The sequence below is a fragment of the Melanotaenia boesemani genome, chromosome 14 (genome assembly GCF_017639745.1).
Source record: "Melanotaenia boesemani isolate fMelBoe1 chromosome 14, fMelBoe1.pri, whole genome shotgun sequence".
NCBI classification, from domain to species: domain Eukaryota; kingdom Metazoa; phylum Chordata; class Actinopteri; order Atheriniformes; family Melanotaeniidae; genus Melanotaenia; species Melanotaenia boesemani.
Window position 1 is genome coordinate 8,852,432 of NC_055695.1, and position 16,826 is coordinate 8,869,257.

A 16,826-nucleotide genomic window follows, 5' to 3' on the forward strand; every position below is an offset into this window, starting at 1 on the left:
AAACACACTTTTACTCATTGGCCTTCAACCAAACCTATTTGGTTTTTAATTGATTTTTATCTAGATTTTATTTTCTGGATTAGATTTTTTTTTTCTGTTTTACTAATTTTATTATATTTAATTCATTGTAATTGTTTTGTGTTATTTAATTTTATTTATAATTCTTTTTACCCACCTTAGATGTTTAGTACTTAGTTCATCTGTGGCCGGTGTTAAAACACTTTAAAAATAAATTGATGATGATAAATTGATTAAATAAAAAAATAAATTATATATATATATATATATATATATATATATATATATATATATATATATATATATATATATATATACATGTATTTATTTATTCTTTTTCTTTTAAAGTCTATTAGACAAAGAGAGTACATCTAAAACAACATTACATAAAGAAAAATACAACCATATGTATGTATTTCTTCAGACCATGGCTAGTTTGCAGACCTTTTTCCTATTTTGACTTTAAACATAACACAAATAAAGAAACACATTAACAATGATAAAAATGAGGAAGATGTGTTTAGATATATTTCATATTGTGATCATCTGCAATGTTTTATAGTCGTAGCTGGAAACGCATCTACATCCTTTCACTGTTTGTGGAACACATGTTGGTCGGTTTCCAAAATGAAGACAGTGAGCTCAGATCGCTTGTCCTGAAACATATCAATGCCTTGAGCAAGGTTAGTACATATCTGGTGACCAGTGTTTTCTACAAAAACAAAAAACAAGTATACCTACTTTTCTAAAGTTATGAAATTGATGTACTTTGCTGTCTTCTCCTATCTCAATTTTTTTCCTATATTCTTATTGAGGATAATTTTATTTTATATTTCAAAATGTTTTGGCACATTTAACAGTGTTCTTCCTCTGTTTTAAGAAAGAAAGAAAGAAAGAAAGAAAGAAAGAAAGAAAGAAAGAAAGAAAGAAAGAAGCCACCATAACAACTATTATTATTGCTTATTTTATTCATTCTGACCTTATTTCAAGGTTCTGGAGGGAAACTCAGATGTAAAATCTACGAAGACTTTTGAAGCTGTAATCGACAAACTGAAGTCTTGTTCCCAAGGAGCAGTTGATGAACTTTTCAGGTGATGTCTTGTTTAACTTTTTTTTCACATTTCAATAATTGAAAGTTCAACTTTGTACTTGGAGCAGCTGATTTGATAAAAGTTGGCCACCTTTCCAAAGGTACGGAATTCATTGTCGAGTGTGCATGAGAGAGCCTGAGGACCCTGTGGGGCTGCCATGCCATCACATCTTTTGCTTTATGTGCATCAAAGCAAGCCTTGATGGAGGGCAGACATCCTGTCCCAGCTGCAGGCAGCCGTTACCAAATAACTTTCAGCCGAATGTCTCTGAGGATATAAGGTGAAACTTATACTGTTGAAATCTGTAAAAATCTTTAAGTGATTCTCTGTTCAAATGAAACATCAGACCTGGAGCTCATAGGTGTTGACTTTCCATGTTTACTAGTTTACTCACAACCCCCGATAAACGCAGAAAGAAATACAGTGTATACATTATACATTTTTTTTACCATCACAAGAGTGTGAATGGGTCAACATTTAATTAATGCTTAATAATGCACTAACTAACGTTAATTAAGGGACCCTTATTGTAAAGTGTTACCAGAGCTTATAATAGGGGTTTATAATTGTGTGTGTAGGAAGGAAGACTGTCATAGAAAGAATTACCAAGAGTCTGGAATGAGTAAAAGTAAGACAAAATTTATTAAATGAAAAATGAACACAGACAAAGTACTTGCAAGTAATGAGAGTGGTCGTCCTGACTCATGTGAAGTCAGGACTCTGGGGAGACAAAAGGAAAAACAATAGTTATGCATTTCTGTTGAAAGAATCCATCTTCATGAAGACCTTGGGTGGACAAGAGCTGGCGTCAAAGCAGCCTCATAGCTGTGTCTCCACAAGAACCAGTCTGACAAAGGGTCTGAGGAAGGACCAGATAAAGGTCATCTTACCCTCACAGTGAACTTTTAACAGAGTATGTACAGACGTGGACAAAATTGTTGGTACCCTTCGGTTAATGAAAGATAAACTCACAGAAGAAAAACCTGATACATTACACAAGCATTCTGCAGGTAATCAGTAAGCCTTAAGAGATTATAACGATAAAAAAAGAAGTCTAGTTGGAGAATTAGACCATGATAAGGCACGTATGACTTTCTTTTGATGAATTTCCAGCTTGGGTTGGAAATATGTTAGAACAGATAGCATTGCAATAATGTAAATTAAGCTCAAACAAATGTATATATGTGCACAGAAAGGGAGAAAATATCTCAACCTAAAAAACAAAACTGCATATTAAATTTTTTTAAACAAATCATAAATTTGACATTTCAAATTAAGGAATTTGTCAATAAGGATGCCCAGGACAAGTAACTTACAAATTCATTAGTATACAATGTATACTGTGATACCACTTCAGTCTATTGCACTCTTTCTAAAACGTTGGATAGAGTAGGCAAAATGGAGGATAATTGCTCAAATAGTTCCTATCACCAAAGTTAAAGACTAGTGTAACCCATGCTATTTTCACTACTCCAGAGTACAGACAGTTTGATGCAGGAGATAATAGGTTCAATAGTTATGTTGATTGGGTTTTTCAGGATTTTACTGGAAAACTCATCAGCTCCAGCAGAATTAGAACTGTTCATATTAATAATGTTTTTGCAGACTTCATCACCATCAGTATTCATTATTCAGGAAGAAATAATTTGGATAACAAGTTAGGTACTGTTTATAGGAGGCACCCTGAAGATTATTTTAGCTAGGGTTTCCATTGGAGACAAAATAAATTTTAAATTTATCTGCAAGACTGGTGTTGCTAATAGTGTTATCATTCTGAGGAATTGTCAGGTCTGTTCTGTTCAGCAGTGCACCTTCTTCATAATATAATCTTAAGTTTTGACCTTCATTTAAGTCATCATTACTGATGTCAAATACTCAAGAATCGTTTGTATATTGTACAGCTTTGTGGTAGTATATTTCACACACCCATCCAGTTTACATTTTGAATCAGTGACATAATCTTTGCAAAATTAGAAAATAATTGTCATTTACACAAAATCTGCACTATAAATCAGTTTCTTAAATTGTTTATTTATTTTTGTTATTGCATTTTTTTTCATGACTCTGCAGAGTGTCTCTCAAAAAAAATGGAAATTTCAGGCGACGTTGCAATGGCTTCTTCATTGATTTGCTCACTACTGTCTGCTTCAAGGACAACAAGCCACCAGCCCGCGGCGTCATCACACAACTGCAATCCTACCTGATGATCGAGACAGGTATTTCTTACTGTTTAGCTCCTAGACAAGAAAGCATCTAGAGAAATGCCATACGTTTATAAATGCTGAACTTTTCTTAACTTGCATGTGCCATTTGTAAAAATTTTGTACACACTCATGTTACTGGGGCCCTTTCAATGCACAATAATGCAAATTGTGTCCTCATATTAAAATAGCCAATCCTTTTTAAATAGCTTTTATTTATTTATTTGTTTGTTTGTTTGTTTGTTTGTTTGTTTGTTTGTTAATGTACTCTTTTATTTTAAATGCTACACATATTCAGTCTTTTTGCAAGTTTTTTATTTTTACCATTTTATCTTATTTTATTTTATTTAGAGCATGACAGAATTGACACTAACATTCTGTCACCCTTTGATGAGTCACCTAATAAAAACCCAGTTGTGCGATCTGTGATCCTCAAGTTGCTCCTGAAGTTCAGGTAGGTAAGCTACATGTGAATATTAAAGCTAATTTGAATGCTCAAAAATGTAATTGTATGGGAGATAAGTGTCATCCTGGTAGAAACTATGCCAAGAAGTTAATTTTTATTTTTTTACTTTTGTGGAGTGAAAACAAAGGACTTGATTGTACACACATGTATAGATTCATGCGCCTCATCTTCATCTGCAGAAATCTTTTGCCCTCTAATCCAGTTAACAATTAACGTAACTCTTTCAGTTTTGATGAAGTGAAAGAATATTTGCAGCAGCATTTGACTGTCGTAGAAAACAGCAAAGTTGTGGATGAAGAGGATAAAGCAGAACTTTATGCTTTATACATCAACTGCTTGGAGGTAAGTTTTGTTTTAGACTTACAACAACAAAACAAAAGACACTTCATATAAAGCAGATTGCTGTTAATGAAGTACCACAAAAATCAAAACCAGCAGCTTTTAACATCTATTTTTTATTTATTTATTTATCATGTACAGATTTATCTGTGATGTGACAGCAGTTTCAACTAGCAGAAATGAATCAAAATTTAAGACAGTATTTACTCAGTACTATAAGAATTGGGCAGCAGGGGTTCTACACAATGCAGACAGCAGATACACTAAATGTCTCTGATGTTACTCTGCGATAGCTCATGATTGGTCCGTTGGATTGACAGTGAAATGAATGTATTTGCAGGACTCATTGAGGGAGAAGATGTTACTGGAAGGCAACAAGGCTGCAGATCTTCCGTTTTACAACAAAGAAGCACAGTTCCTTCGTGACTGTTTGACTGAAGCTGCTGCCGTTCCGTCGACAGTCTCTATTCAACACCTGCAGCACATCGCCCGGCTTCGCCTTACTCTCACCATGGCAGCCCAGCTCATTAGTGACAAACTTTCTGGTGAGCTATAATTTCATTAATGAAAACAGTTTGCACTGGATTTAAACATAAATTAAATCTTTTGAACTGCATTACTATTTCAGACATCAGTGTGCCAGATGGAGCTGATGACTTTCTCAACATGGTGATTAAACTCTGTGAGGACAGTGGCAACGACTGGTACCGTGTTTACTTGATCCGCAAGATCAGTGAATTGCAGGGTGTGAAGCTTGTCCAGACACTGACTAAACAACCAGAGTTCAGCTGGCTTTTTCCTGACGAGATCAGGATTCAGGTACACAACCACCCATTAGGAAGTCTAATACCAAAACACTGAGTCTCCAGTTTTCTATAATGCAGACATCTCCTAGTACAAAATTTACTTTCATAATCTAAATTAGTTATTGTCCTTTATCTTGGACTTCAGAGTCCTTTCAGACCTTTATAGATTTGTTTTATATCAATACATTTAGCATAATTGTGAATATTTTTGCACCTCTAACTCTATTCATGTTCCAAACAGAACAACGATGGAGGCCAGATGGACCAGTATCTTGTGTATGGAGAGGAATACAAAGCAGTCAGGGATGCAGTTGCCAGGGCAGTAGTGGATGGCAATGTTGAGCAAATAGAAGAAGCATGCGAGGTATTACTTTGCTGTTAAATTTACCATCTTTCAAATCTTTGACCAGTTATTCCTTAGCTTTCTAACAAAACACACATAGTATATGGATAGTTTAAATTATTGTGGTAGAACTAAAACCAGATGTATACTAGTAACTCTTTATCTGTTTATGTTGGATTTAGAGATGCAAATCCTCACCGAGGAATCGGACTGTGTTTATGCTTCTGGCTCTTTTCCGAGAGGTTACAACTCTTTATAGATCCACAGGTCTTCAACCCACTCCTGAGGTATGACCAGTTATCAAATATACCTATATACAGTGTTGGGGTAGTTACTCTAAAAAAGTAATTAGTTACTAGTTACTCATTACTTCTGTAAATTGTAATGAAATTACTTTACTACTTACTGCATTTCAAAAGTAACGTCACTACTTATTACTTTACCATTTCTCAATTAACCGTGTAGACATGGGCAATCATCATAGCTGAATCACCACTGCCTGTCTGCATAGTGTTTACTGTATATTGTAAACAAAATGGCTTAAATCCATAAGAACAACATCCCTGTCTGTGGGAAGAAATGGACACACTTGTCTCACAATCATTTTATCTAGTATTTTTCTAAACCTGGGCGATTTAATAGTCCACAGGGGTACCATGTCTCCTACAATGAAACCTGCAACTAGCATGTTAATTTCTGTCTGTGTTATCAGCTGCTGCCCTCCAGGAAATGTAGAAAAAAGCTTAGCTTGTTTAGGTGGGATACTCTGACCGGTGAGCAGGATCTTTCGCCACAAGTTTAGACTGAAACTGGACTGAACTGTGAATATCGCCACTGACCAAAAGCCCCTGTCTCCGACTCTCCTGCTCCATTTTTCTTTTTCCTTAGTTGGCACACAATCACATCACGCAAATCGATCTATTTGGCAAGCACACACACAGGCAGCAGCATGCGCGTACCACTTAAAACAGAACTTTACACATAGCCGCAAACACGGCTCGAGTAACGCAGAAAAACACGTTACTGTAGTCCAATAAAGTAATTTCATTACTGATATTTTAAGTGTAACATATTAATTTACTTTATTACCCAAAAAAGTAATATCGTTACTCCCAACACTGCCTATATATTATACCACGGGGCCTCAACGGGGGATGGGGGGTGTTGCTTTGGGTGTGAGTGTGTGTGTGTGTGAGAGAGAAAGCGTAGGAGTAGGTCTTTTCAATTTTTCAATTTTTCAATTTTCATAAATCCTTATCATTTTTTTAAAAGAAGGGTAAATCTGACCCATCTGTAACTATAATTTACAAGGAAAAAAATGCTCATCCATAAATGTTGGTCCTTGGGGTGCCACAAAAAAAGAAAAAATTAAATAAACAGGTACCTGCATACTTGTCTGACACCTTTTGTGGTGGAAATTCGGTCTGTGCAAATTGCAACTACTACTCTTAATGCTGTTGAGCAAAAGTTTTTATCCGATACTAAGTTGTCATTTACTTATAATGATGCTATAAAAGTCTCAGTTTATTGACTTTATTTGGTGATCTTTTCTTCTCTGTAGCAATGCCAACCATTTGGAGACCTCATTCAGGGGTCAAGGTATCTGTATCAAAAAGAAGTGAGAGATTTTGCCTCAGCTTTGGTTCACAACAGATTGGGAGCCCTGACCATCCACCCTGGACACACTATTCATGACAACACAGTCACTGAGCTGGTCATCCATCTGGCAGCGGTTCTTCTCTCTGGGAATAATAACCTGCTGATGCCACTCAAGCAGCTTGGTCTGTATCCTGAAAATATGCAGGTAAATATGTGGGATATTTTTTTCCTCTTCCAACCATTTTCCCTGTCCAGATGCCAGCTGCTCTCTTTCAGATGCCCTCCATAATGTTGTTATTGCTTTGTTTTCAGATTTCAGTATAAGATTTTAATATAACTTTTAATCTTAAAACAAAGCTCAAAGGCTGAAATTGAATAAAACATTTAAAGCCCTTTGTGTAAATCTGACTGCTAACTCTACTCTGGATTTTAAAATCAGGATCTTACAGTTTAAAGGAAAAATGTAACTGCTACAGTGGAAACCAATAAATGGTTTAAAGTGACCTAAATGCCACATCATACATTTTAATTTTATTTAATTTCTTAGAGGGCTTTTATTCCCACAATGCCTGATGACATGCTGGCTATCGCACAAGCAGCCATACGGCAGAACTATGGGCAACTCACTTGGTATGGTAAGTATTCTCTTAGACTGTATTTTTTTTTTATTTAATTGCATTTTCTATGACAGATGAACAGTAGTTTCAGACAAGTTGTAATGTGCTGGGGTGACACAGTTGAGTGGTGGTTAGCTCTGTTCCCTCAAAAGAAGTTTTCTGCATGTTTGCATGTTCTCCCAGTGCTTCCATTAGTTCTCTCCAGATACTCTGATTTTCTTTCAGTTCAAACATGTTCTAAACTTACCCTTGGAATGAGTGTACATAGTTTTTTGCCTCATGTGTCTCTGCGTTGGTCCTGTTATGGAATAGTGATCCTTCCAGGGTGATTCCCATCTCTTCCCCAAGTTTACACATCCTTACATATATCAAAAGAGTCAAGTTGTCTTGTTACAATAATTAGTGGAATTAAGACAATTTGATCTGGTTTCTTGTTTTCCACAGTGTGTCGAAACAATCATCCATGCTTCGTTGATATGGTAATTTATTTTATGTTAGTCTTATTGATTTATTTTCACAATAAATAGAGACAGTAAGCAGTGAAAATATACTGTTATCCTCTTCTGCAGTGTGGCATGCCCATGGAGAGAGGACGATGTCTGGAGTGTGGTGAGGAAGTTGGAGGGGAACATCATACAGCTGTGGGTGGATTCACACCAATTCAGTTACAACAGTGAGTGTTATTAGCAGCCATGGACAGCCTGACTGAAAAATGTTCTATTAAGCTGTATTTTTTGTGTACCTCAGGAGGAAGGCAACAGAGAGACTTTTGTGCTACAAATAAACTTTTTAAAATGTATTTATTTTCAAAATATTGTATAATTATTTTTTAAAAATCCTTCTCATCTTATTAATGGGCTGTTGCTGATCTGTTGTTTCAGGGATCAAACAAGACCTGGCCATATCCTGGGAGACCCTGAGCGGAGAACCAACCCAGATACCCTTGACACCAAAAACATGTCTCTTACTCCGTTCACTTTGGTCAGGCTAATTACACATTTGGCCATGTCTCTGGGAGCTTCAGAGAAACAAGAGGTCAGCTGAAGAGAAATATGCTTTTAACAATAAAAAAGTTTCCTTTTTCCCCAAGAAATGAAGCACTTTCCACACAATCACATGGTGATGATAACTTTGCTTTGTAATTATGACCTCAAGTAATTTTGCATGTTCATTTAAATCTAATAGTAGCATCTTTTTTTAGTCTGTCCAACAGATCATCCAGCCACCTGTGGAGGATGTTTGTTTGTTTCTCAATTTACACATAAGAAAGGATCTGGATCAGCTGACACAGGCATTGGGAAAAGGAGCAGATGACACCATTACAGCTGTTCACTTGGTACTTAGATTCCTGCTAGAGCCACTACAAGCCAATCTATGTAAGTAGACAATTATTCACAAACCACTCTGATATTTCAGATTTTGAAGAAGCTGCACAGTACTTTATCTAATTTGTTTACAACATGTGAAGAGATGTTAAACATATATTAAGATAGTTAAATTTCCCCAAATGAATAACTTCTGTGAAATATGTTACGGTTACTGAGTGGAGGATAGAATCCAAGCGCAGACACTGGGAATAAGATGAATAAAAGATTTATTTATGGAATCCACTGGAAGGAGGACGCGTTAGGGCGATCAGGCAAGCAGATGGGCTGGCAGGCAGGCAGACAGGCAGACAGGCAGGATCTCTGAGCAAAGCAAAAAAGATGGCAAGTATAGGCAGGCACAGATAAGGAGATAAAAATGTACAAACTGGCAGAGAGCTGTTATCACTGGTTAAGGCAACAATCTGGTTATGAGCTGATGGCTGAGCTGGCCTTAAACACGCGCTGCTTGAATGTAGAATGAGCTGCAGGTGAAGATCCGGTAGCCAAGGAAACAGGCACGCCCACCGCTGCCACACACAAGAGCCGGCACCACAACAAAATATGCCACAAATAACTGACACAAATGTGTACATATTCAGGTTTTGAATTTTCAGAACCATGTATTTATATGTTGTAACAGTTATTGATGTATTTTTATATTTGTGTAGGTAACATGGATTATTACTTGTCAACAAAAGCATCCAGAAACAACTGGGAGACTACAGTGGCTACAGACATTATTACACCAAACTTAAAGGTAACTGTTTGTTTTTTGTCATTTTGTTATTAAAACTGACAGCTAGACTTTTATTATATTTAGAAAAACATAGAGTGCTCCTTACTGTACTATGAGGCTTCTTGTATTATCATCACCACAGTAGTTATTTTTATGGATTTTTAATGGATGCTGTTGGTTTTGATAACTAAAAGAATGCTCCTTTTTTGTTGCCTTAATGCTCAAAGTTTAATTACCATTTTTTCTGTATTGGTGATATTTCTGTTGAACAATCAGGGACGAAGTTTTGATTTCAAAGGTGGGGGGGACAGAAGTTTTTTTGTTCTGTTTTCATAAAACTAATCTTTCAGCTCACTGTGTTTTCTAGTAGTTCTTCTAGTTTTCTGTTGCTACTTTTAAGCTTAACATTCCCTTTTTTGGTTTGGCAGATTGTAAAGTATGTAGTAAAACATTATCACCCAGTTCTGTGTTTCATCTTGTTAGTTAACTTCACACCAACTCAGTACCACCATTTTTACATGTATTTATGGAATATCATCATTTACATAGCACCACCCAATGGTAGGCAGGTCAAACTGGCATCACAGGTGGAAAAATTGAATAAAATGTCCATTATTCAGTGTAAGTAGTGAAGTATTAAATTTTATTTTAAATAAGTGTAACACGAAACCATTTACATTTTTTTCTAAATGAAAAGTGAACAGCAACACCACAGAGGGGTCAACATAATGAACTCAACCAAAGTTTCCAAATGCAAAAACAAATTCCTGGCAGAGTTTCTTCTTGTCCAAGGCATCAACTCTTTCTTGATGTATGTGACAAACTGCCACATTGTTAAGGTGTTTCTGCCGAATGCAATTGTGAAGCCAGGTCTTCAACCTCCTCAGTGCCTGAAACTCCTCTCATCTTCAGCAGACGATGTTGGAACGATCAACAACAGCCTCACAAGCACCTCCACCTGATCAAAAAGATCTTTGACTCGGGCAGCATGCCTCTCAGGATGTCTTATTCTTTCAACCTCACCTCTGATCCTCCAGCCTCTTCTCCATCTCCAGCCTATTCTCCTCCAGTTCCTCCAGCTATTCATACTCTCTCCTCCATCTCCTCCAGCTTCTCCTACACTCCCTCCTCCATCTCTAGCCTCTTCTCCTCCATCTCGTCCAGTTTCTCCTATTCTCCCTCTTCCAGCCTCTTCTTCTCCAGCTTCTCCTACTCTCCCTCCTCCATCTCGAGCCTCTTCTCCTTCATCTCGTCCAGTTTCTCCTACTCTCCCTCTTCCAGCCTCTTCTCCTCCATCTCCTCCAGCTTCTCCTACTCTCGCTCCTCCATCTCAAGCCTCTTCTCCATCTCGTCCAGTTTCTCCTACTCTCTCTCCTCCAGCCTCTTCTCCTTCATCTCCTCCGGCTTTTACTACTCTCCCTCCTATATCTCTACTCTCTTCTCCTACATCTCCTCCACCTTCTTCTACTCTCGCTCCTCTAGCGTTTCATCTATTTCTGCATCTCTACTATCCATCACCTGACAAAAATATATTGTTGCATGACATGAACAGTGGGACAATTTGGGGTGCAACAATCATCAATTTTGATGATACAGTCATAGAGGAAAAACTTCATAATTATCATTAGTTCGGATGTATAAAAATCACATTTTTATATATTGTATTTTGCCCTTTTTAATAATAATAATAATAATAATAATAATACATTTTATTTATCAGCACTTCCAATAAAAGAATACACTTTACAAGATTATTGTGAGCTTTGTAAATGATGAGGAGGATCTTAAAGTGGATATGCTGCTTTATGGAGCCAGTGAATGTGTTGCAGGATGGGTGTAACGCATTTCTCTGAGTAACTTACACTTTGACTTTTAAAGAAATCTCTCATGACCACTTTTCTTTAGACATCCTGGCTGTGCCTAATTACTAAACACACATATGCACACAAGAACATGTGTACATGGACACCGATTCAAATGTTAATGTAAATGAAACTTCTGATTTTACGATCCTTTCAGCTGACGTAACTCAGGCAGAACAAACGGCCAACTTACAGCAGCATATTAAAGACTTCTAACCGCAGACTAGCATACTGGTGCGCAAGCGAGGTGGAGTGACAGTGGGGACAGTCAATCACACAAGAAATGGCAGAGCCAATGGAGGAGCTTGTGGGCAGTCTAAACTAAGGGGAACAGGCTTCAGCTTGGGCGGCTGTTTTATGCTTGGTCCTAGTGTTTGACGTGTCTCTGTTTACTATAGCGAAACATTGTTTTTGGACAGTAAAAAGTGCAGGGGACCAAAACGGCTTTTTGAAAAAAGTGCAGGGGACATGTCCCCTGTGTCTCCCCCTAAAATTACGTCCATGTGAACAATAAAGATATTTTCCAGTACTTTTGTAAATTTAACTACTGGTACTATTTTTTCTGACAAGGACCTTGATCAACTTCTACTAGAAGTAAAAGACATCATCAGATCTGACTCCCGTGTATCTTCAAACTACATCATGAGGATGGCCTTGAGTGATGATTGCACTTTCCTGACATCGCTGCAGCAAGGCTCTGAAGTCCACAGTTCAGCAGTGTGGAGCTGCAGGGAGAGGCTCTCTTTGCTCAGCCTCACACACACTGTAGAGCATAATGATCAAAAGGAGGAGCTGCGGCTGCTGTGGAGGTTCCTGCAGAAGGTAAATGCATACGAGGTGTAAGCTTTGTGGAAAAAGGGCTTAGAACTCACCTCACTGACCTGAAGCAAAACAACCTGATTATTACTGTCCGGAGTTTGTGAATTTGTCTTAGATATTCTTTCTATCATGAATCAGGGCCATATTTGGGATCACATTTTGGACTTTTGACCCTCCACATGGGTTTGCCTTAAGGTCAAATGTCAACTTTGCCTAGGAGAAGTTTTCACAACATGTTATAAGAGCTTCAACTTTATTATCTATATGAGAAATAAATCCCTATCGATTAGGTGATGCTGAATGGCAAAAAAAATCAAACCCTTTTTCCAGCCAGTTAACTAATGCTGTTTTTCTTTGAAGTGTCGGGAAAGCTAAAGCTGCTGTCTGGCATATTCAAAACCTGACATTTCATGCATAGAATATATATGTAGTCTTCCAATATTTTTCATCATGACAACCCGTCTTTAGTGCTTATCGAGCAAATTAGAAATCACCAGACATGTAATATAGACATTCGATTAAAAATAAATGCACAACTGAGTAAATGTGCATATCTGACACATGATTTGGGTTTTTCCTTTTCAGGAGAGAGAATTTCGTCAGATTAAGTTCCTACCAGATATTCTAATCCTGCAGAAACGTTTGGTGAGAAAGTACCAGAATGCATCTGAACAGATAGTGGGTTCCATTGCAGAGTTCATTGAAAAACAAGCAGGTACAGTTGCAACATCCCACAGCAATAATAAACCTAAAGGCTTCTTTTTTCAAATAATGTAAACATTAAATTGGTTAAAAGCCCGTAGCAAAAAAAAAAATAAACCTGATATTTTTCAGACAAATATTTTCTTATGTCATTGTTCATTTATTTTATTTGAAATTGTTAAATATTTTCTGACTTTTTATTTCAGAAATGAAGACATGGTATGAAAATCACATCAACATTTTCTTCCAAACCTGGAATCTTCTAAGAGTGTCTGTAGCCAGCAGTAAGTACAACACATTTAAATTTCTCCTAACAAGAAAACACAACTGATTATTATTCAGTTTTGTGGTTTTGTGCACATAAAATGTGAGCAAAAGGAGTGATTCTTTATGTACAGTTGGACTGAAAAACCACATTGAACGCAAACTTGTAATGAAAATAAGATGTCTTCTTTTTTTCTTTCCAAAAATAGATGAGATAAAAATCCCAGAGGAATTTTGCAGTGAGGATTTGGACCTGAATAGTGACCTGCAGTATCTTCTGCCCCGGCGGCAGGGTGCAGGGCTTTGTGCCACTGGACTGGTTAGCTACCTTGTGTCCCTGCAGAATGAGCTGATGTATGCTGTAGACAGCCACACTGGAGAAGACAGCAGGTGCAACCTTTTGTGGAACTATACACAAGGCTTACATTACTTTAAAATAAGTTTTATATTAGTTATAATCTTCTAAAAAATCTTCTAAAAAAATGTATAATTTCATTACACCGTTTACAGCAGTTACAAGGTGAGTCTGACAGAGCTAATGGAGCAGCATGTGATCCGCTATGATGTGGAGAAGGATCTGCTTCCTTTGGTTTTATCCAACTGCCAGTACAGCTTGGAGCGTGGTCATGAGACAATATCACAGTTTGACCTGCCCCGCATCCAGCAACAGATCCTCACCCGCTTCCTGCAAAGCAAACCCTTCATCACCCACAGAGTGAGTTCACAGAGCCTAGCCCAGTTAAAATCAATTAATGAATGAGCTTAAGGTAAAACACAAGCTTTGCCCAAACTTTGACAACTGGCACATTTAATCTAATAAATTGATACAGAGCTTACACAGGTAGCATTTAAGGCTTCATACAGCTTAGTTTAATTGGTATTGGCCTAACAAGATTGTCGAAGAAGATCTACTTTGTTAAAAAATCTAACAAGTTTACCCACGAAGATCTTACCTACAGTCTTATTTTTTCATGTTTCTCTGCTTCACTAAACTCTGTGCTTTATTTTAGGGAATTCCCACTCTGGTCAACACACAAGAGAGAGACTATGAAACCCTTTTCTTAACTGTTAAAAGAAAAGTGCCTCAGGTAAAGTAACTAACCCTGTAGTCATATAAGGTGCCTTTTCTTTCATTTAATCATACTAGACAATAGTTTTAGGGTGCATTCACACTGACACCATTAGGTCCACTTAAACAAACCCTAGTCCGCTTCCAAGGATAGTACCGTTGGTTTAGAGCAAAGAAGCAAACTCTGGTCTGCCTGAAAATTAGTGGTCTCGGTTCATTTGCAAGAGAACCCTGGTGCAGTTTGCTTGCAGTGTGAAAACAAATCGACCACCCAGTTAACCAAAGAGAGGAAGTGATGTACAACGTGTCGTAGCTGTCGGATAACTCGCTGCCTCTCCTGCTGCTCATACTGGACAGATTCTGGTGAAAACTGCATTAGGTGGAAACAAAAGTAAAAACAGAAACCCCAAGACTGCACAGAAATGTCAGATATTACAATTATTGCCTATATGTTTCTTTTGTTCATGTTCAAATATGTTCTCTTTCAATGGAACTTTAACTTCAACTAAATGTTTGAATATTTATTATAAAACTAAATATTTGCTTGATCAATGAATAAAATGGAAACTTATTAGAATAAATTACAAACAAAAAATATACGTGAATCTACACTATTTCAGGATTGCTGTGATTGACAAGACACCTAATGTCACAAGATTTTGCAGAGCTGAAATATCAAACTTGCTGCTTGGATGGCGTGGCTTTGTCTCCTTCTATTTTAGTGTGTGTAGATAGATTAGAATGATTTAAAACCAGCGTTGAGAAACACTGTTTCAGGGCATAATATACATTTTACATAATGTTCTCAGTGAGGGGAAAGTCCGTGCTTCCAGTTAAAAAATGTTTCCTTTATATTCTCTGGGCTCAGCATTGCTGCATGTGCCTCATCATTTGTGTGTGGTTGTGCATGTGTGTTTGGTAGCGCACACTGGCATACCATGATATTTTAATTTTCCTTAGCCAATCATCATCACTTATGTGGAGGTTTTGCCTCCTAAGCCCCCAGTCAGATGAAGACGGCTTCAGTGAACTTAATTATAACAACACCATGGAGCATTTCACTGTCAGTAACAGCAACAACGTTGCAGTGATGGAAACAGTGATTAGTTAGATGACCTGTTACAAAAGAAAATGAATGCTGTTAGCAGTGCTGCTTATTTTAACACGGTTGTTCACATCAGTAAAAATAACTCAAAGGTTATTTGTTTCTCCCTCAGACTGTTCTTTCCTCTCTGACCCGGAATGCTGTATCCAGACAGCTGGACTCGTACAGTGATGTGTGTGAAGGGCTCAACATTGTGGAGCTTCTCCTGGGTTTCCTTTCAATGACTGGTGGTGATCCCAGTATGCCACTGGTAGCTTATCTCAGGGACACATTGAAGATGGGTCAAAACATTGATGGTCACATACTGCAGGTCAGTTCAAGAGAAAACATTTAGATACAGGCATGAATAGATGGATGCATTTACAAAATCATCAAAAAAAAAAGCATTTTTTATTTAGTGCACATGGTATGGAACAGATGTTTACCCAAATGTGTGTTTTGTTTCAGGCTTTGGGTAGATGCAACCTCCAAAATTGTATTTCTATGTGGCAACTCCTTTCCTCCCTGAAATCTGAACGCATGCTACGTCTCAGGAGGGTATGCAGTGATTTTTGCAGTGTTGCTTTTTGGGCTTGTTAAATATTACTAAGTAGAATTAAATTAGCTGGGCATTAGCGTCCTACGAAAATACAGGATTTTAATCTGTTATTTAAATTAAAATGTTAATGTATATTTAAATTCAGTAATATCGGTGTATAACATTGTACTACTAATTGTACCACAATAACTATACACTAGAGAATTCACTACCAACAAAACCATATAACAGTCTATAACAATTTCTAATGTTAAGATAGAAAATAAATTAAAATAAAAATACTCATTTATCCCAAAGGGAAATTGCAATAAAATAGTAATTGACCATTTTAAATTAAAATGACAAATTCATTCCTCAGAAAATACAAATCTGATCATTTTTATACAGACCAACTATTTGATTTATGCTATTGAAATTTCAACGTGTTCAATAAGTCACATTTTCCTTCAGTCATTTTTTAATATCTTTTTTGTATTCCATTGTATACTTCTTACACACATTTAATGTGTAAACACATGTACATATAAAATATTGCCATGATTTTTCAAAAAGGAACCATTTTCGGGGTATCCAGCTGAGTACCAGAAGCCACTGACAGAGGAAAACAAGGTCCAGCTGAGAGGCTTCATGTCCCACATGTCCCCGAGGGACATGGACCAATGGCTGCTGGAGATGCATGAGTTTCTCCTTGTGCGTCTGGGCCGCCTGCGTGCCACAGATGATTATAAGGCATTTTGGAGGTAAAAAAGAACTAATGGCTTCAGAAATGGTGTACTGTATATTATAGATACAGTTGTTCTGTCAGTTACTTTAATATATCCTCATTTTCTCAATATGGTTTACCACCGCAAATACTATTAACATCATAACGACTTTTTGCATTT

General features: G+C 37.1%; 1 protein-coding gene across 1 annotated transcript in view; it reads left to right on the top strand.

Annotated features, from left to right (window-relative positions):
- The window catches only part of LOC121652879 (E3 ubiquitin-protein ligase rnf213-alpha-like), a 59,047-nt gene that overhangs the window by 39,730 nt on the left and 2,491 nt on the right, over positions 1–16,826 (top strand). Inside the window, exons 32-57 of the mRNA XM_042005961.1 lie at positions 581–701; positions 1,009–1,109; positions 1,210–1,389; positions 3,180–3,325; positions 3,662–3,764; positions 4,004–4,118; positions 4,456–4,660; positions 4,744–4,934; positions 5,163–5,285; positions 5,447–5,551; positions 6,826–7,068; positions 7,411–7,498; positions 7,925–7,959; positions 8,050–8,153; positions 8,362–8,515; positions 8,682–8,856; positions 9,516–9,604; positions 12,016–12,267; positions 12,850–12,979; positions 13,173–13,250; positions 13,440–13,620; positions 13,741–13,945; positions 14,241–14,318; positions 15,517–15,714; positions 15,852–15,941; positions 16,495–16,682. Of these exons, the coding sequence (XP_041861895.1) occupies positions 581–701; positions 1,009–1,109; positions 1,210–1,389; positions 3,180–3,325; positions 3,662–3,764; positions 4,004–4,118; positions 4,456–4,660; positions 4,744–4,934; positions 5,163–5,285; positions 5,447–5,551; positions 6,826–7,068; positions 7,411–7,498; positions 7,925–7,959; positions 8,050–8,153; positions 8,362–8,515; positions 8,682–8,856; positions 9,516–9,604; positions 12,016–12,267; positions 12,850–12,979; positions 13,173–13,250; positions 13,440–13,620; positions 13,741–13,945; positions 14,241–14,318; positions 15,517–15,714; positions 15,852–15,941; positions 16,495–16,682 (3,678 nt within the window). The remainder of the gene's footprint in view (positions 1–580; positions 702–1,008; positions 1,110–1,209; positions 1,390–3,179; positions 3,326–3,661; positions 3,765–4,003; positions 4,119–4,455; positions 4,661–4,743; positions 4,935–5,162; positions 5,286–5,446; positions 5,552–6,825; positions 7,069–7,410; positions 7,499–7,924; positions 7,960–8,049; positions 8,154–8,361; positions 8,516–8,681; positions 8,857–9,515; positions 9,605–12,015; positions 12,268–12,849; positions 12,980–13,172; positions 13,251–13,439; positions 13,621–13,740; positions 13,946–14,240; positions 14,319–15,516; positions 15,715–15,851; positions 15,942–16,494; positions 16,683–16,826) is intronic.